This window comes from Girardinichthys multiradiatus, chromosome 7 (assembly GCF_021462225.1).
Source record: "Girardinichthys multiradiatus isolate DD_20200921_A chromosome 7, DD_fGirMul_XY1, whole genome shotgun sequence".
NCBI lineage: Eukaryota > Metazoa > Chordata > Actinopteri > Cyprinodontiformes > Goodeidae > Girardinichthys > Girardinichthys multiradiatus.
In genome coordinates this window covers 21567551-21594418 of record NC_061800.1, presented here as the reverse complement: position 1 = coordinate 21594418, position 26868 = coordinate 21567551, and the positions used below count along the sequence as shown (strand labels likewise).

General features: G+C 37.0%; 2 protein-coding genes across 9 annotated transcripts in view; one reads left to right on the top strand and one right to left on the bottom strand.

The window, feature by feature from the left end:
• Positions 1 to 15535, top strand: part of sytl5 (synaptotagmin-like 5) — an 81246-nt gene extending 65711 nt beyond the window's left edge. For 5 of the 6 annotated variants that reach the window (XM_047370540.1, XM_047370536.1, XM_047370538.1 and 2 more), the window contains 9 exons: positions 36 to 131; positions 1307 to 1372; positions 4511 to 4689; positions 4800 to 4902; positions 4991 to 5152; positions 5239 to 5347; positions 8336 to 8474; positions 10509 to 10717; positions 11805 to 15535. In XM_047370540.1, the coding sequence (XP_047226496.1) occupies positions 36 to 131; positions 1307 to 1372; positions 4511 to 4689; positions 4800 to 4902; positions 4991 to 5152; positions 5239 to 5347; positions 8336 to 8474; positions 10509 to 10717; positions 11805 to 11947 (1206 nt within the window). In that variant the 3' untranslated portion in view covers positions 11948 to 15535. The remainder of the gene's footprint in view (positions 1 to 35; positions 132 to 1306; positions 1373 to 4510; positions 4690 to 4799; positions 4903 to 4990; positions 5153 to 5238; positions 5348 to 8335; positions 8475 to 10508; positions 10718 to 11804) is intronic. The other variant, XM_047370541.1, reaches the window with a different exon arrangement.
• Positions 15536 to 17545: 2010 nt separating this feature from the next.
• Positions 17546 to 26868, bottom strand: part of srpx (sushi-repeat containing protein X-linked) — a 33564-nt gene continuing 24241 nt past the window's right edge. For all 3 annotated transcript variants that reach the window (XM_047370563.1, XM_047370564.1, XM_047370565.1), the window contains 6 exons: positions 26109 to 26235; positions 25871 to 25992; positions 24236 to 24415; positions 22067 to 22200; positions 18211 to 18332; positions 17546 to 18121 (listed from right to left, as the gene is read on the bottom strand). In XM_047370563.1, the coding sequence (XP_047226519.1) occupies positions 17944 to 18121; positions 18211 to 18332; positions 22067 to 22200; positions 24236 to 24415; positions 25871 to 25992; positions 26109 to 26235 (863 nt within the window). In that variant the 3' untranslated portion in view covers positions 17546 to 17943. The remainder of the gene's footprint in view (positions 18122 to 18210; positions 18333 to 22066; positions 22201 to 24235; positions 24416 to 25870; positions 25993 to 26108; positions 26236 to 26868) is intronic.

The window sequence follows — 26868 nt, the reverse complement described above, 5'->3', positions numbered from 1 at the left end:
GCTCATGTGATTGATCTGAATGTTGTCGTTCGCAGGAGTTTTCTGATGATGATGCAGAGGAAGACATCGACGCCCTGATGTCGGCACACAGCCTGAGTAGAGGGGGACGCCTCAGCAACACAGCATCAACGGTAACAGCTGAATTAAGGCTGGCACAAACATAGACATATGGGTTCTGGAAAGTCCTACATGCTCTTATACTGTTCAGACACGATCCTGTCCTGTGTGTACACATGCCCTGAGAGTAGGACTTGCATTTTCTGTTTGCTGTGCCAACACAGGATGAACCATGTCAAGAAAACCTCCCACACTCAGAAACCTGCTGCATTTAAGCAAACTAACATGACGCAGTTGTAGTGTGAGTAGATGGAGAGTTACTGCTTTGTGTCATGAGGGTGACGTGCATGGTGACATCCTGAATCTACGTGGGTTACCAAGAAATTTCTGCTTGTAGTCATGGTTAAAGGGAGTGTCCTGTTTCAACCACATTTATTAGTGCAGATCTTCAGATTCCTGTCTCCTATATTTGTTTTGTCAACAGGTACTTGTTACAAATATGCATTCATAATAATTAAATGTATTATATTAAACTGTTGCTTTAAATATTTAATATTTATTTGTTCTGCACCGAGTAAAGCAATTTGCATATAGTGTCTTAAGTATTAACACCTCTGGAATATTCCTACTTCCTGAACATCTCAATAGAGCCACATTGTGATTGCCTCCATGTCACACTGCATTGATGCAGTAATTCATGCAAAAGGAGCCCCGATCAAGTACTGAGTGCACATACTGTACAATACACAGACACACTTTTCAGTAGGCTCAGGCTTCTGTATTAAAACTAATCTTTTATTCTAAATTTATGAAAGAAATTACTTTTGGTTTCATTAGCTGTAACCCAATGGTAACCTCATGTATGTCAGCCAAACTGAAATAAACATATCAATGATATTCAACTTTATTAACATGTATGTGTATACAATATATGAAAAGTATCCAGTCTGATCAATTATATACGACTGCCTCCTGCTTATCTCTCTGACTTCTCTTTGGTTGAGTAACATAAACATCTCTCTACACTTCTTATCTATGGTTTGTTTGTGCTGTCCATCTTTGCTGGTTTCACTGCTGATTTCCAACCAGTTTTAATCTCTGTTACCGTGGTGATTATCAGATGAAACCACAGTGTGTGTATGATGGGGAGCTTTGGTGTCAGAGTCGGACTCTATCTCTAATGCATCAACAACCTCTGTTCCTTTCCTTTTGCTATCCTTCCGCTCGTCGTGGTTTGTTATAAATCCAGTCCTCCACTCCCTGCACAGAGAGAAGGTGGGGGTACCTTAATGTCCCCGACTCGGATGCTGAGACTGTAAGTCTCCTTGTTTCACATTTCGGCATGCTCCTGTTTTTCATGCTACATTAAAAATACAGCATGAAACATAAATATATAATAAATGCATCACTCAATAATATATAAAAATGTTCCTGCATACACCTGCCTTGCTCAGTGGATGTGTGTGCTCATACTTGTCTCTATTGTTTCTTAAACTCCAGACAAAAGTCATCATCACAGTTGGTAGCTGCAGGAAATAAGTGAAGCAAACTTCCCAGTATGAAAAACAGCATAGATTAATTCCAGCTGGGTTCAGACGGTTTTATCTCTTCCAGTTTACCAGCAGTCACTCTTATTCCAGAGTTAATTACCTGCTGTGGATGTAGTGGTTTGGAGTCTTTTCAGTGTGAAATGAATGTTTGATGGTACGTATTGTACAAGACACAAAATTATGTGTGTTCCATTGGCTTTAAATGGCTTTGAAGCCAGCCTCTAAAAGTCAGTCAACGCAGCACCACAGATGAGCATAAACCTTCTATTAAAATACTGCTGCAGCCTTAACTGTTCACAGTTGCTTTTACATGGTCCCATTATCGATTTCTATTCTTATTTCCATAAATATTCCTTTTCCAGGTATCTGCTTCCTGCTTAGGTTGTCTGGTTAAACAATAGTGTAAAAAAGGAAGTTGTTCCCCTACAAATCTTTCTGTTTTTTACTCTAAAATGTTTCAGATCATCACACAAATTTTAATATTCTACATGAGTCAGTATAAAATCCGGTGTTGAAATAATGATTCCATTTACTGGAGAATTAAAGCTGTCCAAACCAACTTGTGTAAAACCTATGTAAAGAAAGACAGGATTCCCCCTAACTAACTGTGATTTTGTTTTTTCATTCAGTTTTGCTAACTTCTCCCGGACCTGATTACTGGCGTACCTGTAGAATCAAGAAATCCCTGAAATGAAACTGTCTGTCAACATGAAGTGGGCTAGAGGGTCTCAAAAGCAACATATCATGCTCTGATCTAAATAATTTACAATCAGATAAGAAACCAAGTCACTGACAGGATTGGCTGGTATACCAGTATCTCTCTAGGAGTGCATCGACCCATCCAGAGGGTCACAGAAAAACCCTAAATAACATCTAAAGCACTTCAGGGCCTCCCTTTTCCCCAGTTAAGGTCAGTGTTCATGATTCAATTTGTGTCTTGCACTTGTCACCAAACATCTTGATGATCCCAGGGCCCTTGGGGAAATATTATTTTGACTTTCTGGATGTGCGTCCTCATTCATCTGGCTTACAAAAACAGAGCATTTAGTAAAAGGAACATCAAATTGTCTGTCAAACATGGTGGTGGTAGTGCGATAGTCAGGGTCTGCTTTGCAGCTTTAGGATCTGGACAACTTGCCCTAATTGATTGAACCATTGGCTCTCTAGAAGAAATACATGACCGAGAATGTCTGGCCATCAGTTTGTGATCTTAAGCTCAAGTGTATTTGGCTCTAAAATAGGACAATGATGAAAATCACACCAGCAGGTCCACCTCATAAATTAATAATTAAATGTTTTTAACTATTATAGTTGAAGTCTGGGCTTACATTTTATGTTGAAACAGGCAACCCATGCTCTAAAACCCTCGAGTGTGGCTGAATTAATAGTTTCCGCTTTATAAATAAGCTCCCCATTTGAAAACTTAGTTTTGGTTTTGCTCAGGTTATCTTTGTCTTATAATAAAATGTGTCTGATCATCTTATATATTTAAGAGTCACACAAAAAATCCAGAACAGAAGAAATCCTGAAAGGGGAAATGCTTTTTCATGGCGCTGTAAATGACTTCTAACACTAAGGGAATTTTTTCAAGTACTTTCCTCCTATTGTAAATTCTCTTTCATGATATTTGGCATTTTAGTTAGTTTTAGTTGGTTTTACCAAGTCCAGTTCAGACAAACTGTCAAACAGCCCAATCTGGATAAAATGCCACTTATTTACAAAAAGAGAAAAGCATTTGATTGCACTGAGTCTTCAACTCGATACAACTCTTGATCCTGAGCAAGCGCAGGGTGACAGCGAAGAGGAACAACTCCTTTTTTACAAGAAGAAACCACCATCAGAATAACCAGCCTTCTGCTGATTTAAAATGATGGAATGTAAAGATTTTTAATCTTTAAATTAATTTAAGACTTTTTAATAATTCTCACATATACAACAAAGCTGTCTATTTCAGTTGTTTTTTTACCATATTACCAATATATAACCCGAAACAATCAAATTCTGAATATTTAAATATTAAAAAAACAATTATCCACCAGTGAGAAAGATGACCAGTCAACCAGCCTTTCTGTAGAGGCATTAGTTATTAGCAAAATAAATAACAGTGCTAAATATAAATATATAAAAGTTTTACTTACTGTGGCTTGTTTGTGTTGTTTTTGTAGAGTTTATAGAATGTTCTTATGATTGCTAACCTGTCTTTATATTAACTAATCTTGTTATATCTTGTAAATGTTATGTCCTGCTGTAAATGTGTGTCCATGTGCTTGTCATTTGTGTTTTTTACCATCAACCTGACACCACACTACACATGAAAATTAGCTCCTGTTGCTAAATCTGGCATATTTACATAACAATATAATGGACTCATCTTAATTAATATACACTATCCCTTTATTAAATAAACATACACATAGAATAAACTCTGTCTAGAAAATGTGAATTGAAAAATAATTGGTTATGTAAATGTAAAAATAAACAATTATTATAATAATTATAAAACATAAATCATCTGGGACTATTATTATAGACATTAAAAGTACATATTGGTACAAATCTGAAAAAATGTCATATTGGATTACTTCATGCATGTCTATTTTTTATGTTTACATTAATTAAATCATGTCACATTATTCCACACATTTCACGCATGCTTCGTTGTGTACTGTCAATTATTATCTTTTGTGTTACACATTCATGTTCCGATCAAAAAAGATTTTGCTCCTCCTCCTGAACACGATAATTTACTATATTTTGCTGTTCCCATAAACATAGAGAACACCTCATTTTTGTGCTTTAATTCCTCAGTCTTTCTCAATAAACCACTAGCTGTACAAAAACTGGACCTGCATGTCTCCTCCTCTTCCTCCTCTAATGCCTTATCCATTGTCTTGGCCTCACAGAGCAGCCTTAACAGCATGATGAGCATGTACAGCGAGACCGGTGATTACGGTAATACCAGGGTGACCGGCGAGATTCTCCTGAACATCAGCTACAGCTACAAAACAGGCGCCCTCAACGTCCTGGTGAAAAAGTGTTACAACCTGGCAACGGGAGACGAGAGGAGGCAGCGCACAGATGCGTAAGAGCGTTTGGAGATTGATAATAACTGATAACATTTTGCTCCAAATAGATTTATGTCAGTGTAGTACATGTAGATAAAATAAGTCTAAAACACATTTCTTTTGGCAGGTATGTTAAGACTTACCTGCTTCCTGACACGTCACGCCAGAGCAAGAGGAAAACCAGCATCAGACCTAACTCCATTAACCCCGTTTTCAATGAGAACCTGAGAGTCAGTTACAGAAAAACATCACTTATGAGTCTGAATAAAACATTTCCTTTCGAGCAGTTGCAAGCTGTTTTTTCCCTGTGTTTTTCAGTACGTGATCAGCCACTCGCAGCTGGAGACTCGAACCCTGCAGGTGTCTGTGTGGCACCACGACCGTTTTGGATACAACAGCTTCCTGGGGGAAGTGGAGCTGACCTTTGATTCCTGGGAGTTTGACTCTCAGATAGAGGAGTGGTATGCTCTGCAGCCCAGGGTAGGAGCCAGTGTACACGTGTCGTCTGTGTGCTTCTCATAAACGAGTTTCAGATGCTTCAGAATATTTTGTGCATATGTGTGTAGGTAGAGAGCAACATCGACTCCACGATGCAGTACAAAGGAGAGCTGACTGTTGTGTTGAAGTACATACCTGCAGAGAATAACCTCATGCTGCCTCTGGACCAGGGTCAAGGTATGTTTATCACGGAAGTGAACTCTACATTAAATCGTTAAGCTTCTGGCATAATTCTGACTGGTACCCCACATATTTATTTTACTGTGTGTTTGGGATCATTGTCCTGTCGGAATGTCCAACTTTTTCAACCATCTGACCCATACCGTCTTTCTCAGAAGACCAAAAATGTTTTTGGACATTCAACAACACCATAAACTAGAAACACCATTATTGCTGTCCAACTGAGTGGACAGCACAACTGAGTGAATTTAAGATCATCATGGACTAAAAATTTGCCAATCAAGAAATAAGCTAAATCTCCAAAACCAGCAACTTCAAGCCCAACCGAAACTTGCAGCTCTCCATCTGGACAAACCAAACGCCTTCTGGAGAAATGTTTTGTGGTAAGGCAAGACCTTAATTGAGCTATTTGGCAACATTGGCAAGAATAACGTTTGAAGTCATGGTGAGGCTTTTAATCCTGAGAACAATGAACCAGGTATCATGCATGGTGGTAGAATCATGCTGAGGGTCTGTCTCACTGCCAGTGGCACTGGTGCTTGGCACAAGGTGGACAGAATATTGAAGAAAGAGGACTGTCTCTAAATTATTTAACTTCCCTTTTACTCAACAGCTAAAAGGTTGAATCAGCTGGGTGTTACCAAACAGGAAAAGGATCCCAAACCCACATCAAAAATAGCTTATGAAATGAATAAAGCAGGCTGACATTAAGTGTTTGGACATTGCCCCAACTTTGACCCTATTAAAAATGTTCAAAATGTTTAAAATCTGTTCTGCCAAGAAGATTGGTCAAATATCCAACCAGAACCATGTCAGAAGTTTGTTAATGATTGTAAACTGCCCCCTAATCCCACACTTTTTGCAAAGGAATATCTTGCCAGCTATTAGCAGATACGTATAGTTTTGGCTCTGTTTGGCTTAGAGCGAAACTCATTCATTCAAACTTGTGAAGCTTTTTTTCTTTATGTCCATGATGAGTTTGTGCAAACTTCCGACCAGAATTGTAATTTATAGCGGTTTTGGATTTCATTTCACTTTAGTCTTAAATAGTTTCTGGAAGTTTGTTGCTGAACTATAAAAGGAAGCTCTGAGGGTGATAACAGTGTTTGGCAGCACAGCATGCGTTTGTAATGATGAGTAACCCACCAGCGAACCTATCATTTTTAACAAGCATGAATATAATTTTTTTTCTCAACCCAGTCTGAGCTATAATTAAACACTCAGTTCCATCTGACACAACAAGTCGCTATTAAAAAGTTATCTTTACTTGCTCTCATTTCGTCACCAATTATTGCAGAGCCAAGGAAAAACAGTTGAGATTTTATATAACTCCTTGTCTTTCTTATCTTTTATCTTCTATCTTCTTGAATTTCTCTTGGTAATTTCAAAATCTAACATGTTTTTACTTGGGAACAAAGGCTAAAAAGGTTTCGTACAAATCAAATGCAAAATTGTTTTACAACACAAAGTTATTAAAAACATGGGATCTAAAAGCTAAATAACTACATTATTTTACATTAATGTGCAGTTTTGAAGGCTTTACAGCAAGTTAGATTTTAAATTGTTGATGTTTTAAACACAATGGACAAAATACAACTCAAATTAGGTTTTCACACTTGCAGTCTAATGTTTCCTTTTCTGATTAGTGGCATTTTGATGGGATAATTTGGTTTTGAACTGGATGTAAAGCAGGTACTTAGGCATTTTCTGTGTTTCTTCTGCAGCTGACCATAATCAGCACAGTCTGAACAAGCGTTTCCCTGGTCAAATTCTAATCTATTTCTATAAACAGATGCTGAAGCTGAATATATTTTAGCCACCTGAGAACATCATGCACACACACATCCACACAAACACTGATTTCAGTCTAAGTATGCACTCCAACCACCACTTTACCCTGTTAGACTTTTTATAGATTATTCCCCTTCAAACCCCACATGCTCCTCCTGCAAAAACGCCTGTAATTTATCAGGATGGAAATGTTAGAACATTGGAGTCATACAACTGAATGGCTGACCAGTTTGGGTCGAAGGGTTAAAACCGTCCTGTTTTAATCTCCTGTTGAAGCATTTAAGTTGATGCATCAACAGGACAACAATCCCCAACAGGATAAAGAGGGGACCAATAAACTTATCATCTCAAATCCCCAATCTCAAGCATATTAAAAGTTTAAGGATGATTCTTAAAAGCCAGATTCATGCCAGGAATTTAAGAAATTTAAATGAGCAAATATCCAGACAAAGTTATGTCAAGACCTCATTGGTTTGTGGTATCTCTGCAACCTTCTATGGGACATTTATTTAAACATTAGTGTGAATCTATATATATATATTTGAGCCTGTATTTGCACATTTTACTGTTTATGTCAACCCAATTCTAGTTTTTAAAAATATTATCCAGCCCTAAATTAATGAATTCCCGCACATACGGACTGGATGTAAACTTCCTACCTCCAGGATTTATTTATATTGAGATTAGGAGATGATGTGATTGGTTTAGACCACAATTTGTAAATAAATTGGGTGTATATTCCTTTATAAAGATGCTCTGAACTATTGGAGGATCCAAGATATTTAATAATTTCGGTTTACTGTAGAGCAGAAGTACAGACCTACTGAGTAATATGTCTCACTATTTTTATTCTCAGAGGGCCTTTTAATTTTTCAAACCTTGTATTTAAATGTTTATGGGCATTTTAATTTAATAGCTGATGTGTGTGAACGTATTTTTTGTTTGTGTTTTTTGTCCTTTGCTTTCAGGTGTAGAAATGTTGAGTCCTCGGAGATTTCCTTCTGTGGGTTTTGGTTTATTTATAAATCATTTTTGAGTTGTCAACACCTAAAAAGGAACCCCCTCACGTCTGAGATCAAAACTTTGAAACATACAGCTTTTTACTCCAAAATCTCTGAAGTGTTGCACTAAAAACATGTGTGCTGACAAATGTTTGTTGTTTCTCTTTGTCTGTGTCTTCTTACCCGATTGCAGTGAAGAAGAGCTTCCTCAAAGGCAAAAAGACCAGCAGCTTCACACTGCCTAAAGGGGGCATGGTCGAGTTGTTGGTCAAAGGGGCCAAAAATCTTACTGCCATCAAGTCTGGAGGCACTTCGGATCCTTTTGTGAAAGGGTGAGATGAGATTCAGGCCAGAGTTTGGGAAGTTTGAGGAGACACGTTTGCTTTTACGTTTGCTCATACAGTCATACACATTAACGTTTATTCTGTGTAATGGATAGATAAGAACTAGTCAACTGTTATTGTCAAGACAAAATCTTAATATATACCTGTACAGGGCACCTATAGGAAAGTAGATCTTGAAACGTATGTGCAAAAGGGAAACTGAACATGGAAACATGTCTGAATTTCCAGATTCTATTCTTTACTATCTAAAAGGGAAGAATCAAGATTTCTGAAAATGATGAACTTTCATCTTACCTTTTATTGTGTCATTAAAAACAATCATGGATCACAAACAATGATTTAAAGAACATGTAAAATTTCTAAAATCCTGTCAAGGTTTTACTAAATTAAAATATTTCAGAATCTAGTCCAGTTTTTACCAAATTAGAAATCTAAATAATTCTGTCCAGATTATGAAATAGGACTAAATTTGTCCAAGTTGCAAAGTTTATCATGATGCAAAAAAACAGTGAAATAGCCCTTTACCACGCTGATAAATCAGAATCAGAATCAGAATCAGAAAAGCTTTATTGCCAAGTACGTTTTTGGACATACAAGGAATTTGTTTTGGCGTAGTCGGTGCAATACAATACAAATTAAACAGTATAAACATATCTACAATATAATATAAATATATGTGCACAGTTTTAAGTGAGTGAGAGTAAATATAGAGCAGTTTTAGCCACCTTCAGTTTTGTGTTGTTTAATGTTTTTGTGGAACAGGTGCAGATTAAAAAATGTTTTTAAAATGTTAGCAAAACAGTTGTTAGATGTACAATTAGAGTCTGGATAAGAATGGAGTTATGAAACTGCAAACTAGTAGGAACCCTGTAAATATCTGAGCCTTGCAGTCCTTATTTTGAGCCCTTAGTAAATGTCTTTTTATAAATCAAGGTATATAGGAAATGTCTTTTTACTGTCTTTTACTTTCTACACCATTATTTTTTTATGTCTTTTTATGACATTTTATTTAAGGTCGCATTTTCTCTGTTTTGTGTATTGATCTGTGTTGATCTTAGCCTTAAACAATAATAATAAATTTGTATATCTTCTAGTTGCTGATGTTATTTTTCTAGTCCTTTTTTGTTTTTTTTCAATGGTAATTGTTTGTGTCTGTGTTTGTGGTCACTTTTGAGTCATTTTATTGGTAATCTTGAAAATGTCTCTTTTAAAAACACTTGCAAGTCTTATAACATTTTGTGGTTCTTCATATTGAATGAGCAACTTTATGTATGTTTTCCTTTCATGTTTTTTAAGTTGTAAAGCTTTGCTGCCGCTTAACTTTTGTCGCTTCATTTTCTTTTCTCTTCATCTTTTATTCCTTGTTTTTGCTTTCTTGCTTCTACAGATAATATTTTTGCCCTATATAGTCTTTAAATTGGGGGTGTTTGTGTTAATTTGATTCACTTTCTGGTAAATGTTTAGAGTAACAAAGCAGAGACTCTCTGGTCAATGTTCAGCTCTACATGCAGCACACAGTAGAGCAATAATCTGTGGTATCTCTGCAACCTTCTATGGGACATTTATTTAAACATTAGTGTGAATCTATATATATATTTGAGCCTGTATTTACACATTTTACTCTTTCTGTTGACCCAATTCTAGTTTTTAAAAATATTATCCAGCCCTAAATTAATGAATTCCTGCTCATACGGACTGGATGTAAACTTCCTACCTCCAGGATTTATTTATATTGAGATTAAGAGATGATGTGATTGGTTTAGACCACAATTTGTAAATAAATGGTAATTGTCTGTGTTTGTGGTCACTTTTGAGTCATTTTATTGGTAATCTTGAAAATTTCTCTTTTAAAAATACTTGCAAATCTTATAACATTTTGTGGTTCTTCATATTTAATAAGCAACTTTATGTATGTTTTCCTTTCATGTTTTTTTAAGTTGTAAAGCTCTCTGGTCAATGTTCAGCTCTACATGCAGCACTCAGTAGAGCAATAAGAAGTTCTAACTTTCTTCTAACTTTCAGATACCTCCTTCCAGACAATAACAAGTCAACCAAGCACAAGACAGCGGTGGTGCGACGCACCGTGAACCCACAGTGGAACCACACCTTCACTTACTGTGGCCTGCAGGATGGAGACCTCAACAACATCTGCCTTGAGCTGACTGTGTGGGACAAAGAAGCTTTGTCCAGCAATGTCTTCCTAGGAGGAGTCAGGCTGGGAGCTGGGACAGGTAGGAGAAAAGGACATCAGGTTACACTGCGCTTAGTGTTCTGCAAAAATATTCACACTATTTTATTACATTACAATCTCAAACTTCAATGTATTTTATTTGTATTGTATGCAATAGACCAACACAAAGTAACACCATTGCGATGTAGATGGAAAATTATATCTAGTTTTAAGAAATGTGGCAAACATTACTATTCAGGCCCCTTAGATATTCAACTGTATGACTTTACACGCTTTAAGATATATTTGCTAATTCTTTTTTGCAAGCTGTCAAACTGGATAGTGTCTGTGAACGTCAGTTTTTAAGTCTTGTCACAGATTCTCAATCAGATTTAGGCCTGGACTTTGACTGGTCCATTTCATCGTGGCACTGGTGGATTTGTTTTTACTGGGAGATTAACCTCTGCCTCGGTATCGAGTCTTTTACTGCCTCTAACAGGTTTTCTTCCAGGACTGCCCTGTATTTGTTTCATCCATCTTCTAATGAAATCTGACCCGCTTCCTGGTTTCAGATTTATAAAACCATCCTCACCATGTTTCACTGTTTTCCACTACGATGTATTTTGCATGTAATCCAAAAAAGTTACTTTTACAGTATGTTTATTGAGGGATATCAGAGCTGCATACTCCTGCAACCAACACTTTTCACCTCTGTTGTTAAAAAAAAAATGCAACAATCAAATGTCATTTTACCTTTCATGTCACAACTATGCACTACCTTGTGTTGTCACATAAAATCCAAATAAAATACATGATTTTGATATTAAAATGACAAAATGTGATAGAGTTCAAGAGGTATGAACCCTGTTACACTGAATGTTAGAGGGCAAATATTTCACATGTTTGACTTATCAAAACTAGAAAGAGATTTTCAGACATGACTTTAAAATATCTGGCATGTGACTTAGTTTTTGAGGGCAGAGCTCCTACATCTACTGACTGAATTCAATCAGAACCATTATAAATATTAATCTTGTTTTTCAATTATGCTACACCCAGAGACTCTGGAAGATATTAATGTCCTCAGGGCCCTCTTGTTGTTCTAACAAACTGAAATGAATATTTGTGTTTGTCTCATTTTCCTCAAGGAAAAAGCTATGGGAATGAGGTGGATTGGATGGACTCCTATGGGGAAGAGCAGCAGGTTTGGCAACGCATGATTGAAAATCCAGAGGTTCCTCAGGAGTGTACTCTGATGCTGCGGTCGAGCATGCGCAAGCGTAACACGTGAACTTAGGCCGAAGCACAACTGAAGATTGAATTACAGGGAGGGAAAGAAGCGAAGGAAGTGGTCTGACATTGTGGGGAGAGAGCTGGAGAGGGAGATCGGTCAAGAAAAACAGCAAGCATTGACTTAAATGAGACCGTCCCTCTCTGTACTTTCTTGTTCAGATCTCATCTCCTGTCCACCACAGCCAGTCATGCCTTACTCACTCACCCACATGTGCCCCTCTTTCTTCCCAAAGCTTCTGTCTTGACCAAGCACTGCTGCCGTTTGCTGCTGTTCTTAGGAAACCCTTGTTATATTTAACTTACTGTAACTTCTAGACAAGCACATGGTGACCCCTGATGTCTGTCCTCGTCTCGTCTGTGGGCCGTTTCTGCATGTAGTAACAGCTAATTGAAACAATTAAAGATGTATTAGATGAGGCATTGGTCAATAATATATGTAAACATTCCCTTTATAAGCAACTAAGCCTAGTTACTTATATTCATATCAATAAATATATCTTATTGCAAGTATTGTATATTGAGGGGGAAAGCAGCTAGGCCTTTTATAAGGGGACACATGATACCCATGCAGCCTCCTTCCTAAGTTTATTATCTTTTTGGACAGTGGGGGAAATTGGAGTGCCTATAAAACCTAAGTAGACTTGTGAAGAACATAAACACTTTTTACCCATGCAAACTAGAGACCAAAAGGAGGTCAATATTGCATATTTATGTCCTACACTTTCTGAAGGGGTGGCATAAAGGTTTCTGTAAGTTTATGGAAAAGTATTTTAGAAAATATCCTTTTTAATTTCTAATTTGATTTGAATTAATGTGGTACAAAATGATCAAGAATGTAAAAGGAAATGCCAATGTAAAATATTAGATGTACTGTTTAAAATGTAGATGCAAATGGCCAAGTGAAGATCGGTAAGCAGCTGCACCTGTCCACGTATAACAGTAAAAAGCCGATAAATTTTTGATTTACTTAAAGTATTATAAAACAACATTTAATTGTGCAGTACCAGCAATTCAATGCACCCTTTTTGATCTATTTATTTTTGTTCATAAATATATATTTATGTATTTTCCTGAGAATTTAAACTATAGATTACACAAATTCCTGGAAACATGTGGTTCTCCCTAGAATCCGGTCTGCAGTTTTTTTAACTAAATATAATATTACTGATATAAACATTACTAATATGATTCTCCTCTGTGGTCAAAAATGTTGCTTGTCCAGTAAAACAGGCAACAGCCCTAAAAACAGATTTTTTTTCAAGCTAATTTGCAAAAGTTAGGTTGTGGACAAATATGGGCTTACAAAAGAAAGCTTGGTTTCTTTTTGTTTAAGGCATGTCAACGGCTCTTGGTTTCAAACCCCTTTAACAAATTCTTGATCTCTTCAGGATGAATCCCTGCTGACAATTCCTTATTTTCTTATGATTGTATATCCACAGTTTGACACATATATGCTATTTTTGCAATTATTTCATTTGTGGCTGCACGGTTGCACCATTGGTAGCACCGTTGCCTCGCAGCAACAAGGTCTTGGGTTCAAAATGACTGTTAATTTGTTCTCTCTAAATTGTCCTTATGTATGAATGTGTATGTGTGCATGATTGTCCAACCTTTTCCATGACCCAAGGTTCATAAAATCCAGCCGTTAGGCGTGCAGACTGCTTCTAGGAACATTTTTGAAACAATGGGTCCCTCTCAGGAGCTCAGTGAATCCCAGCAGGGTACCATAAGACGCTGATTGAGCAGTAAGTTCAGTGCTGAAATTTCCCCACTACTAAATATTCTACTGTTAACTGTTAGGGGTAATTTAAGACAGTTTTAGTAATCTGGCAATACAGACAACTTTGTGTTTAACATTTGTCCCCAGAACGTTACTCACCTGACTGCATTGTGACAAGTTTGGTGAAAAGGGGATTATAGTTTGAGATTTTTAGATGTGAGGCTCAACTTCTTAGTTCCAGTGAAAGGAATTCTCTATGCTTCAACAGACAGACATTTTGAACAATTTCATGCTCACAATTTGTGGTAACAGTTTGAGGATGACCCCTTCCTGTTGCAACATGGTTTCACACCAGTGCACAAAACCAAAGTTCATAAAGACATGGATGAGTGGGTTTGGTGTGAAAGTAATTGTCTGACCTGCAAAGGCTCTTGCCCTCCACCCCATAGAACAGCTTTGGGATTTAGAGCAGAAACTGTGAGCCAGGCCTTCACGTCTGACCTCACAAGGTTTATATAGTTGCAAATTGTGGCTCAACATCAAATTAAACCCTAAATATTGAGAAGGTTCATGTGTATATGAAGAATGACGGACAAATACTTTTGACACTATAGCATAGCTTATGTGGTGTTCCTCTAATTTGTTTAGCTAGCGAAAAAGCAACTTTAACTTTGTATTTTAAGCTAATCAGCAAAGGTAAGCATGTGTACAATTTTAGCACGCTAAATAGTATAATAACATTGTAAACTTTAAGTATTTGCAAGGATATGCTAGCTAAACCTATGAGAAAGAAACACCAGATCTAAAATTAGAGTAAATACACTGTAAAACCATAGAGAGTGATTTTAATTTATTCCGTTGCCATGACTTCCATTCATTTATTTGCCCTTCTTGATCATCAGGAAGTGCTCAGTGTTGTAAATAATAGTGTAAACACAATCAGTGACAACAATAGACATACTGTGGAATAACTTGACATTACTCCTATTCTTAAATAAATTTTATTGCATCAGTTGCTGGTTTATTTTTTTGCTGAATACCTTTGATCAGTGGATCAAGGCTCAGTCCTTTTATAAATGGCTATGTCAGGAAATACATGGAGTTTAGCTGCTTTTCCTCTAAAGAAAATATATCAAATGTGGCACAAGTCTTGTCTGATTAAAAACATTTAGACTAGCTTCTATGTAAAGTTACATAACACTGTATCAGTGTGTTCATATGAATTACATATTAGTGTACAAGAAGTAAAATGGTTACACAAAGCACTGATGCTGACATCACTTTATACCTAGAGGAGAAAGTGTGATCTGCAGAGTGTTGTCAGGAACCCTGAGCCGGGTCCGTGTGTTATAGAGTGAGTCAGCACCAATGTAAGCTACCATCATCTCAGGGAGGGGGGAGGCCAATAATGATCCACTTGATAGTCAGATGGTGACCTTGTCATTGTGGCCCAGGAAGCTGTGATCATTCGTCCTGTGATGAATCCTGCAGTTCACTGAAACATTTCCAAATATAAAACCTTCATAGAGACAATGTTTCATGTGGAATGCTTGTTATATTCCCTAGGTTTCTGTAAACCGTCCGCTGTAAACTCCCAGTTACAGATATAAAGTAATAATTATAATTCCTGTACCATTTAGCATGACCGAGAAGCTCATGCAAAGTCTTAATACAGAGGAAACTCTTTCTGTACTGCATGTACCATCTCTGTTGTGTCTGGTTTTGACCTTCAAACTCACTTTTTAAGCTTATTTTTTTCCCCAAATGTGCTACAAGAATATTTTGAGATAGATGCATCTTTCCATAAACTGTATAATGATTTTATTGTTTTTGGAGAATATTACTGATTAAACAATTTCTGTTTGATTTCTGCCTGTTGTAATTTTTCCTCTTTTTAGATGTGGTCAAATAGAATTTGCAAAAAGGCTCAATAAAAAGAAAACAATTTTTCAGGCCTTGTCCCTTACAAGTTTGGTGTGACATTTATTTCCCTTATTTAGTTCCAGTTATGTTCCCTGCTTGCAGCGTGAGATGAATGCATAAAACGGTTACAATTGTGCATTAGTCATGTAACCAAAAAAAAGTCTGATTCATTCCTCAGTACATGAGGATATAGCTCAATAGTGCTTGATCCTTCAACTACAACCACCCTTGGTAGAAAAGGTATAAAAATGTGTAAAAACCATACCAATCTTTTTTTGAGCTTAAGTCAAGCAAAGTGAAGAATACCCAACCATGGCTGCATATGCTGTTACATTGGTGGCATGTTTAAAATTTGATGTATTTAATATTTGTCATCTAAAAGCAGTATGAGCCCCTTCTTTGCCCTAATTAGTCGGAGTTCTTTCTTGCTCCAAATCCCTTCTTTCTTTTTGCAAGCGCAAGACAGGAACAAATATCTTCCACAATGTTCACTCAATCACTATTATTGTGAAGTTGAAAGAAAAGGAAACGCTGATTTAAAAATGTTTACAAATAAAAATCAGTGGCATCCATATTTATTTGCCCCCCTTTACCCCTAAACCCCTAAATAAGATCCAGTGAAAACCTGTTGCCTTCAGAAGTCACCTGAGTAATAGATGGAGTCCACCTGTGTACAGCTTTAACGCAGCATAACTCTACCTGTCCTGTGGGAGACTTGTTAGAGAACATTAGTCAACAAACAGCACCATGAAGACCAATAAACAAAGCAGAAAGGGCAAGGATAAAGTTAGGGAGCCGTTCAAAGTAGAGTTAGATTATAAAACAATATCCTGAGGTTTGAACATCTCACAAAACGCTGTTCAATCATCTGAAAATTTAAAATGTATGGCGCAACATGGCCATTCAGCTAAACTGAACAAACTGGCCCATTAACAGCAGTATCAGTTACCGAGTTAACAAGATGCTTGTGCTAACTCTGAGATGCAGAGATCCAAAGCTCAGATGGCAGAATTTGTTGATTATGATCACCAAACAAACAAACACATTATTTATTTAATGTGTACTCCATGAAGCTGGGCTTTATAGAAGAGTGGAAGAACAAAACTCCTGTTTTGAATTAGCCAATGTCGGAATGTGGAAACAGCCAACATGTGGAAGAAGGTGTTCTGGTTGCATGAAACCAAAATCAAGCTTTTTTAGCAAACATGAAAAGCCTGTGGTGGAAAACAACTGCTGCACATCACCCTTAATACACCAGCCCCAGTGAAACATAGGGACAGGGAACTTTGTTCTAAATACAGGAGCATCTTGGAAGAATACCCATAAGAAAGTGCAAACGAAATGGGTGTACATACAAATACAATGTTCCTTTTATCATTTATTTCCACTAAAGTTTATGCATTTATACTTAAAGTCTGTATGCTGGAAGTCACAATCCTTGTTTGTGCACGCAATCCTGGCCAATAAACTGATTCTGATTCTTAGTTTCACCTCCAAGCATAACAGTGACCCTAAACATACAACGAGGTGCAGGTAAATAGCTTAGATCAAAGCATATTTGTCTGTTAAAGTGGCACAGTCAAAGTCCAGTCCAGTATAAACCCAATTAGGAACCTATTTCAGTACTTCAAAATCGATGTTCACAGGTGCTACTTTGTGTTGATCAGTCACATAAAATGCTTTGAGGTTTGTGGCTGTAATTTGACAAAATGTGAAAAAGTTCAAGGGGTGCGAATACTTTTGAAAAGCACTGTATTGGTTAACATGACCATGCCACAAAAAGCAGGGCATTTTAACAAATATCAGCTTATCACAACCAAAAAGCATCCTAATATAATCCTTGGTGAGTCCTCTGAGTCAAACACAATCATCTTCTAAATTATTGAACCCCTCTTCGCAGAAATAAATTAAACTAACTCACAAACACAAACATCATCACTGATAAGCACAACCTCCGCATTACTCATTTTTTATTAGTTTTATAAATTCAGACTAAGTACATCACCAAGTAAGATGTAAGACATAAATATTAGAAAGAATAGAAATTTTCCAGACGTTTCTTTTTACAAAATAGTAAAACATATTTCTGCTCTGAAAATGTATAAAAAATAAAATAAAACACAGAGACAGACAGGAATCAATGTGACCGGGATGCACTGTGTGATCTGTTCAAACCAGCCCTAGATCAGCAACATGGCAGATATCTTTGATGAGACACAGAGAGGATACAGGACAGGAGGAGTTCGGAGAGGAGTGTGTGATATATAGGTCAGAAAATTATGATCTGAGCTGTCTGTGTCTGTAGAGAAAACAAGATCAATGCTCCATGAAGGGGCCCGACTATTTTATGACTAACAGGTCTGGCCTGCCTCCTGCTGCAACACCATCTCATCCTTACGGAGTGGGAACGTGTCGATGGTGGTGAATAATTCAGCCGCTGTGATGGGGAACGGATAGCGCTGCTTGTCTATGCCCTGCTTGTCCACCAGCACCATTTGGAACAATCTCTGAGGGATCTGGAGCAGTAACCTACGAAAAAAACACATATCGGTGTGGCAAAGCAGGAACGACAAAAAAGAGGTTACACGTGAGGGTGTGTTGATGTGTCATGTTAATACCTGAGCTGCAATGCCAGTCCAGGTGGGAGAACCCTGTGCCGAATTCGACCAACTTGTGCCGGGTAAGTCCCAACAAGCTCAATAACTGTCACGTGTCTCAAGTCCAGTCCACACTGAGCAGGCTGTTCAGGGACAGGGACACAGATCCATATGTTACACAGGTGTGTTATTGATTCACATGGATGTAAAAAACAGAGCAGCACACATCATGCAAGAGTGCTATTACAATCAAGTCCCAGCCAGCAGAGGCAAGGGAACACAGATGCCAAATAGGTGCTTGCCATGTGTTGGAAAAAAAGCATGGATCCATGCTGTAACTACTGCTACATTTATTTTCTTCACCAATCAAACTTGGTAATGCAGCCTAACTCAGGAAAAATACTGGAAAACTTCGGTACAGTCCCTCCATTGCTAGTCGATGGAAAAGTTTACAATCTGTCACCAACAGGTGGTGCTGTAGCTAACATCAACACCTTCCAGCCCACACCTTCAAAATCATAAATCACAGCCAAAGTGCACATGTATATTATCCTTGGATGATCTGCATCAGAAAAGACTGGCCATTTCTACCTTAAAATTTGTTTGTATTTTTGCAAAGAAACAACCCTTTAGACAGACTGGACTTACCTTGGGAGGCTTGGACCACTATCATAACTGCTCGAAGTTCTGTTTTTTGTTTTTTTTCTGAAGTACTGAAGCTGCCCTATGCAAGAAAAAATATGTAAAAGTATTTTTATTGAAAATATGTTAAACTAAAACTGACGATGTAAAGGGGATTTTTAAAATTCAACACTTGAACTGAATAAAAATATTAGCAATTTATCAAATTTTGCATTTGAATATTTTGCACCTTTTTGATTTGCTTAGTTTATTAATTTGTAATGAGGTCACTCTTTTGTGTTTTTATTGTTTATTGAGATTACTAACTTTGCTTTTATTATGGTTTCACTGTGTTGAAATTTTGTTTTAACGTGATATCTACATAAAGCTGGCAGTGACAGGTATTTTGATTGTATAAGCTGTAACATTTCTTGTGTTCCCGACCATCAAACCCAAAGCATTTTTTGTGCCTTCTGTATTTGAAGGAACATAGACAATCAAGCACAATGGTAATTTTATATCCTCTTTCACTTATGAGAACATTTTCATTAAAGCACCCCCACAGGATTCTGTAAAATTGTTATTTTAAAGCTGTATTCTTCTTTATGTTGTTACAGAAATTGAGTTTTTTTATACTAATGTAAAGCAATTTGCTGCATCTTGAGAGATGAGTGAAATGACATCATAAACAATTTCATTAACATCAAGCTCCAAATGTTTACAGTGGCAAACAGTAAACACTAATTTTATCTGGTTAATTTTATATATAATAAACAAGATACAACTGAAAAGCAAAGCAGCACTTTAGTCCCAAAACCATAATAATACCATCTACAATACCATAATGATCTGCTTGCTCACTGTCTGTAACAGAGAGATATGGCTGAGCAATTATTCCTTTATGAAAAGCATCTCAGATCTGTTACTGAAACATGTTATTTAAAAAAATAAGTGGTGCTTTGTTGTATGTGACTGCTCTTGTTTTTGGAGTATTTCGAGTGTTTTATTTGAAGCGTACTCTGTTATCTATACAGTGATAATGCTGCTGCTGAGTTGTATTCTGCATGTTCAAAGCTGTTTATCTAATCTGGGACTCACAGAAATGAAGCAAACTTAACATTCATCTATCCATCGTCTATACCCAGTAACCTTTGCTAGATTGCAGGGAGAAATTGATTTTATTTTAAACATAATTAATTTAGATCTAAATGTTAAATCATACTTGTTCCATTTATCAGTGTAATGTCAAAATTTCCTCCTACAAATTATCAATAACAAAATTTCAGGCTGGTAACAAATCATCAAACTTCACAACAAAACCGGATTAAACATCTGGTTTCCATCCATGGCACTGGTAACCTGACAGAATAAGCATGTGTCTATGACTTTAGTCAGAAACTCAAAAACTCAGATATTGATGTTTTAACCTCATAAGTCACACAGAGACACACAGGAATCAATGTGACCGGGATGCACTGTGTGATCTGTTCAGACCAGCACTAGATCAGCAACATGGCAGATATCTTTGATGAGACACAGAGAGGATACAGGACAGGAGGAGTTCGGAGAGGAGTGTGTGATATATAGGTCAGAAAATTATAATCTGAGCTGTCTGTGTCTGTAGAGAAAACAAGATCAATGCTCCATGAAGGGGCCCGACTATTTTATGACTGACAGGTCTGGCCTGCCTCCTGCTGTAACCCCAAGGCTCCTTGTGATAAATCACTAAAAAAATATGACTTTATCACTATGTCAGTCTTTTGAACCTAAACCATTAAGAATTACCATGTTTTTACAGCTATTGATTTCTAAATAGGTTTTAGTTTTCCTGTTTCAGAAAAAAGGACAAAAAGAAAAATCCAAAAACACCAATTTTTTCAATTTTTTCCATACTTTGAAAAACATTAGAGAAACTTGCTTTTTAGTCAAGTTGTGTGTCCTATGACAGTAGATGTTTAGCTACTTGTGTTTAATAGAGTGATCATTTAATAGAGTGATCATTCTTGTTTATAAAGCTAAAGCTGGTTTGATGCTCTGCAAAAACTAAAGCAGCAAGATTATTTCACCATTTTCAATGAGTAACATATTATGTTAGAAGTTACACTTTAAAAAAATAACTGTTAGATTAGTTGGTCTCTCTAAATTGCCCTTAGGTGTGAATGAGTGTGAGCATGGTTGTTTGTCCTGTGTGTCTCTGTGTTGCCCTGCGATGGATTGGTGACATGTCCAGGGTGTACCCCACCTCTCGCCCGTAGACTGCTGGAGATAGGCACCAGCTCCCTGTGACCCTGTACGAAAGAAGCAGGTATAGAAAATGGATGGAATTACAACGTTTAAGTAGGAGGCACCTGCAGCTTTTGGAAAGTAGGACCCTTACTCAGGTTGGTAGAGCACTGCTTGCAGGATACTGAAGAGGGGTGCTCAGTGTCAGATGGACAAACTCAGCGTGTGATATAATTGAGTTCTGTGCAGTTCTGCACAATACTGCACAGGACTGTGGGGTTTATTTGGGGCTTTGCATAGTGATTAACTAATATGGATCTGAGCCCTGTCAGAAGGAGACTAAACCTAATCCAGTAACTATAAAACAACATAATTCATTTGTATATTTATGTGAAGAATTATATTTACAATATTGTCTTATCTTTTAAGAACACCCGAGCCGTCCTATGATTCTGTGTGCACTGATCTACTGTAGCTTACAATTATAGATGGCAAATCAGTGGTCATTTTAAACAAATTCTTAAAATATAACTTTAAAAAGGGATTTTTTTTCTAACAAACCATGTTTTTTCAGAATTGGTACAAAAATTATATATCTGCTTGGAAATCTAAAAATAATCTCTCATGATCAAATTAAAGGACTACCAACAAGTCTAACCAGTGAGTCAGATAAACTGACACTGGTTAAATCTCTCAGCTGATACACTGAATCTAAAAGGTCAGGCGTTTAAAGAAAGCTCTGACTTAATGGCTTCTGACGTACCAGTAGAAAACAATGGCACCGGAAAAGCTTCCACTCACAGAGCTGTGTGTCAGTATCATTTATTCATCGCTGAGACATTTCCTGATCATCAGCATGACACCCTCTCCTTTTCATTTGTCCTGCTTAGACATCTAAGGGGAAAACAGGAGAACACAAACACACCACAGTCGTCTTTGTCGTCTTTCTTCAGGGCTGCTTTCCTGTTCATGCGTCCAGCTCAGTCAACTCGCATTCAGATGAAGCTGTGAGTGTGTGCGAATCGTGCCTCACCTGTAGGTTAGTCATCTGGAAACGGTAATTGTGATTGGCGGCCGTCGGCGCGGAGATAACGAGGAGCCGTCGCTTCTCGTAGAACTGGTCCAGCAGCGCCGCAGCCGTACGCACTCCCACATTAATATTCATGGCTGTGATGACATTGAATACAAAATTAAGTCAGGATATGAAAGAGAGTACATGAAGGTGAAGATTTATTACAACACATTGTCAATGTGAAGTGTTGCTTAATTAAGGCTGATGATCAGGAGCTTCTTCCTGCCTCACAGATGCAGGCGTGAAACAGTATAAACTCAGTCTGGATTTTTGTTGCAGTTTGCATTTAGTCTCCAGCTGATGAAGGATGGCACTTGATGTGCTTATTGTAAAGGCTCTTGAACCAATTATTTATTAGATCTACTAAACAACTAACAACACAACAAGACGCTTCCCTTGTTTGGTCAATAAATCATATTGAAGGGGCACAAACCTTGAGACAAGACAGGAATTAAGACTTTAAACATTAGTTTTTCAGCAAAGGAGCACCAGTTACTTCTTCAATCCAGGTTCAAGCATGTGTGCAACTTCATACACATTAGAATGAACAGTAAAAGGATAATGGTACTTTTTAATTAATTTAAAATAATATCAAATACACATATAAAAAGCACTTTTGAGGAGAAATACTACAGCAGCATTAGTTACCTAACAATGAGCTTATGAACCTCTGCAGAGGATAATGTTACCTTAAAGGTTTTAGCTTGGTTTTCCACGTTCAGTTTTATAGATTTCCCACTTGATTGTCAAATAATTTTTGACATTAGCAGAAAAAAATGAAAAAGAATGCTACACCAAACAGAATATTTAATTATTTCAAAGGAAATGCTCACATATCAGTGTTTAATGTCATTTTAAATCTCTGAGAAAGTGATTTAACTGCTCTTAAACAGCAAAAAATAAAACAACCTTGTTTTAAGGAGCAAAATGTCTCAATAAAAAATGTATATTCTGAGTTATTCTGAGAAATGTAGGACACCCTACACCCTAGTAGCTCAGGTTGCTTCCTGTAGCCATCACCAGGGTCTGAAATCAGTCTGAGGAAAGATTTTCCCACTCATGTTCAGCCTGTGTCACCCCATGCCAAACGTCTTCTGTTCTTGTGTCCTAATAACTGAGTTTCATACTCATGTGTCCTAAGAACATTATTCCAGAAGTCTTGATCTTCTTTAACATTCTCCCTGGCTAACTTCAGTCCGACCTTCATGTTTTTTGTAGAGGGCAAAGGTTTCATCCTTGCACATCACTTTTACAGGTTAAATGTGTATAGTCTCTCTGTGATTGAACAGGTATACACTTTCATCTCAACAGTGGTAAGAACCTGCAGTTTGTCCCATGATGACATTTTTAGGGTTTTGGAGACTTATTTTAGGAACTTGTCTGTTTGTAGAAAAAAACAGTTTGCAGCTGTTTTGAAAGTCCTCCATTTGTACAGTGTTTCCATACAGTAGAATGACTGAAATTGCTTTGAGACTTCTTTAAATCCCTTACCAGACTCATCAGCTACTACAATTTTCTTCCTGTAGGCCTCAGACAGCTCTTTAGATCTAACAATAGTAGTTACTGTTCCTTTAACAGCCAAGCGTCAGAGGTTCAAACAGACCAAACCTTTAAAATGCTGAGTAATGCTATTCTAATAATGTGCATCTGATGTAATATGACTGTGTAATGTTAGACCATTTTTAGAGGGAATAAATTTGGGGTCTCCAAATTCCACAATAGAAATAATTTATTTTGATACATTTAGCATAAACTTTAAAGAATACTGTTTCATTCAGTATTATTGTTAACCTTTACTTATTTACCTTTTCCAACATTGTTAAAATGTATATAAAATATATCCCAATATATTACAAAAACACACATAGGGTCTCGTAATTCTTCCCATGACTGTCTGTCATATTATAGATCTGGAGATTACTTCAATGACTAATTTTTTCAAACCTCAAGTAGACCTTGAAAACTAAAATAATAAAAAAATCCTATACTTTACAAGGTTGCATCAGGATCTTGTATGATTATTTGTTAGAAACATAAATAATTACTGAACACACGCGAAGTGAGTAAAATACAAAGTTGTTAAAGAATCAGTTGTTGCAGTTTGTGCGTCGAGCTGCCAGCAGTACATACGTGCACACGTTGTGTCTAAACCAGACCAGGAGAGTCCAGACTGACACACTCTGGCAGCGCTGCCCTGCAGCTCGTAGCCGCCGGTGCAGGTGAACTGACAAGTGGCACCGTAGTTGTCTCCGTTGCTGTCACACTTCATGTATCCGTTGTCTGGGGGGAACAGAGGGCTGCAGCGGCGCACTGTGCAATGACAGGGACAAAAAAACAAACAGGAGACAATAGATTAGCAATATAATATAGATACAAAATATAGTCTGTCAGTCATTTTCTACCGACTGATAAAAAAAATATATATGTATAAATTGTTAATACATATAAGCTGACAGATAGAAAATGTCCAGTGTATTGGTTTTACTCTGTGGCTCTCTGTGGGAGAGATGTTTTGCCTTATTAGACAGCTGATCTGATTTGAGAAGAAACAATTAAAAATACACGGCTAATCAGAATTAAATTTTCAAATTATTCTAGTATATAAATTGTATATTATTAATATACAATAGAATAATAACCAAATAATCGCAAATTATTCCATGGTGACATATTTTTTAGGTTAGGACATCTCAATAACATTTAGTTTTAAGGACATTTTTCAATATGCAGTTATGTGCATCTGTTTAACTTCCATAAGACTTTATATTAAATCTCTAATATATAAACTGAGGCCTTGATCATGTTTGGTTTGCCAACCCAGAACAGTGAGTCAGAAATATCTCTCAACCTGTTCTGTAAAAAGCACACAATATTTAGTTGAAACTGAGTGGTTAAAAACATCACTGTACTGAATATTATGATAAAAACAAAAAAAATATTGTTTTTTTGTAGGGAGCAACTTTGCAAAAAATGTACAATCTGCACCAAACATTGCAAAAATAAAAGAACTGAAACAATTTTATGCAGGGAATCATTTTATTAAGAAATTAATTTGCATCAAATCTTTTAATAATTATGTTTCATGAGACAAAATGAAAATCTCTGTTCTTAAACCCATGAAAATGGTCAATTTCATAAAATGTAATTTTTCCAAAATGATAATATATTTGTTAATCTTGTTTGTCATATTTATTGCACTGACTGACACGTCATAGAAATATACCAACAAAGTATACAGTGTTGTGAAAAGTATTTAATCCCTTACAGATTTATTGTGCTTTTGCTTTTTTGTCTTATTTAATGTTTCAGATCAAACAAACATTAATATCAGACAAAGACAACCTGGCAGTGGCAAGTGATAAAGCTATCCAAACTCACCTGTGTGAAACGTAATCACCGCCTTGTTAAATAATAGAATATGACATAGCAGAAGATAAACAAACACTTCCACAATAATGTTTGATAGTAACTATTGGTGTCAAGGGTCTAACAACCAGTTATTTCGTTTAGGGGGGGTAAATACTTTTTCACAGTGGATCAGGTTGGTTTGGATCCCTAAATATATAAAATCATCATTTAAGAACTGCTTTTTGCATTCACTCTGGTTATCTTTGTCTGATAGTAACATTAGTTTGATGATTTGAAACATTTAAGTGGGACCGAAAAGCAAAAACATAAGAAATCTGAAAGGCAACAAATGTTTTTTTACAGCTCTGTAAATAAAAAAACAATAAACCTCTCCTCATGCTGCTCTCACAGGCTCACCTCGCACTCTGATGGTAAACCGGCAGGACGCTTTGTTCCCTGCCCGGTCGAACACAGTGTAGGACATCTTATGAAGACCTTCTGGGAAGTCGGATTTTGATGGTTTTCCTTTCAGGGTCACACTGCAAAGGAAATGCTCAGTTTGAATCTTTTTCTCTCATCTTCAGTTTTGAAACAGAATCTTAGTTGACTCGGAGCACTAAAGTGAAAAGATTGAAAGGTTTATGTATGGACTGACTCTGTGAGGATGCCATCTGCAGTGTCGACACCTTCAGGTGTGTCCCAAGTCACCCTTGTCGTCAGTTTTCCTGGTTCTGCCCACTTATCCTTGATAGTGGGACACCTGATTTTTGGGGGATCAATATCTAGAAACAAGAAAGAAAACAAAACAAAACATACGTATAAAGTGCCTTGGAAAAGTATTCAACCTTTTAAAATTTTGTCAAGTTACAAATACAAAATTCCATGTATTTGATTTTATGTAGTAGATCACAAAATAGTGCAAAAAATGATACATGCTGTGTAGGACCATCTTTGGCTGCAACTATAGCTGCAGGTCTTTGGTCCATGTCCATTTGGAAGCATCTCCAACTTTGCATATATAGAGACGCAAATTCTTGCACATTTTTCTTTGGAACATGGTTTAGATATAGACATTTTATTCCTGCCGGCTGCTGCGAGTATGTGAGTCAGCAACATTCTGGTCCATACTCCAAGCCAGCTGGTGGTGGTAATGCACTTCATCGTTGTATGCCAACCACAAGAAAATGACAAAGAAGAAGCTATGTGGGGTCCTTGAACCCGGGTTGCTAGTGCCCCTTTTCCACTTGGTCGTTTTAGGCGGCGCAGCTCTGCTCCACTTGGTTTAGGTCTACTCGGTACAGTACCACTTGTGTTTCCACTGACCCACCGGCAGATGAAGCTCTGCCACCAGTCGTCAGTGTAGTACGCTCTGGCGCCATTAACATTAGTGTTATAATAGCTGCTAAGTTACAAGT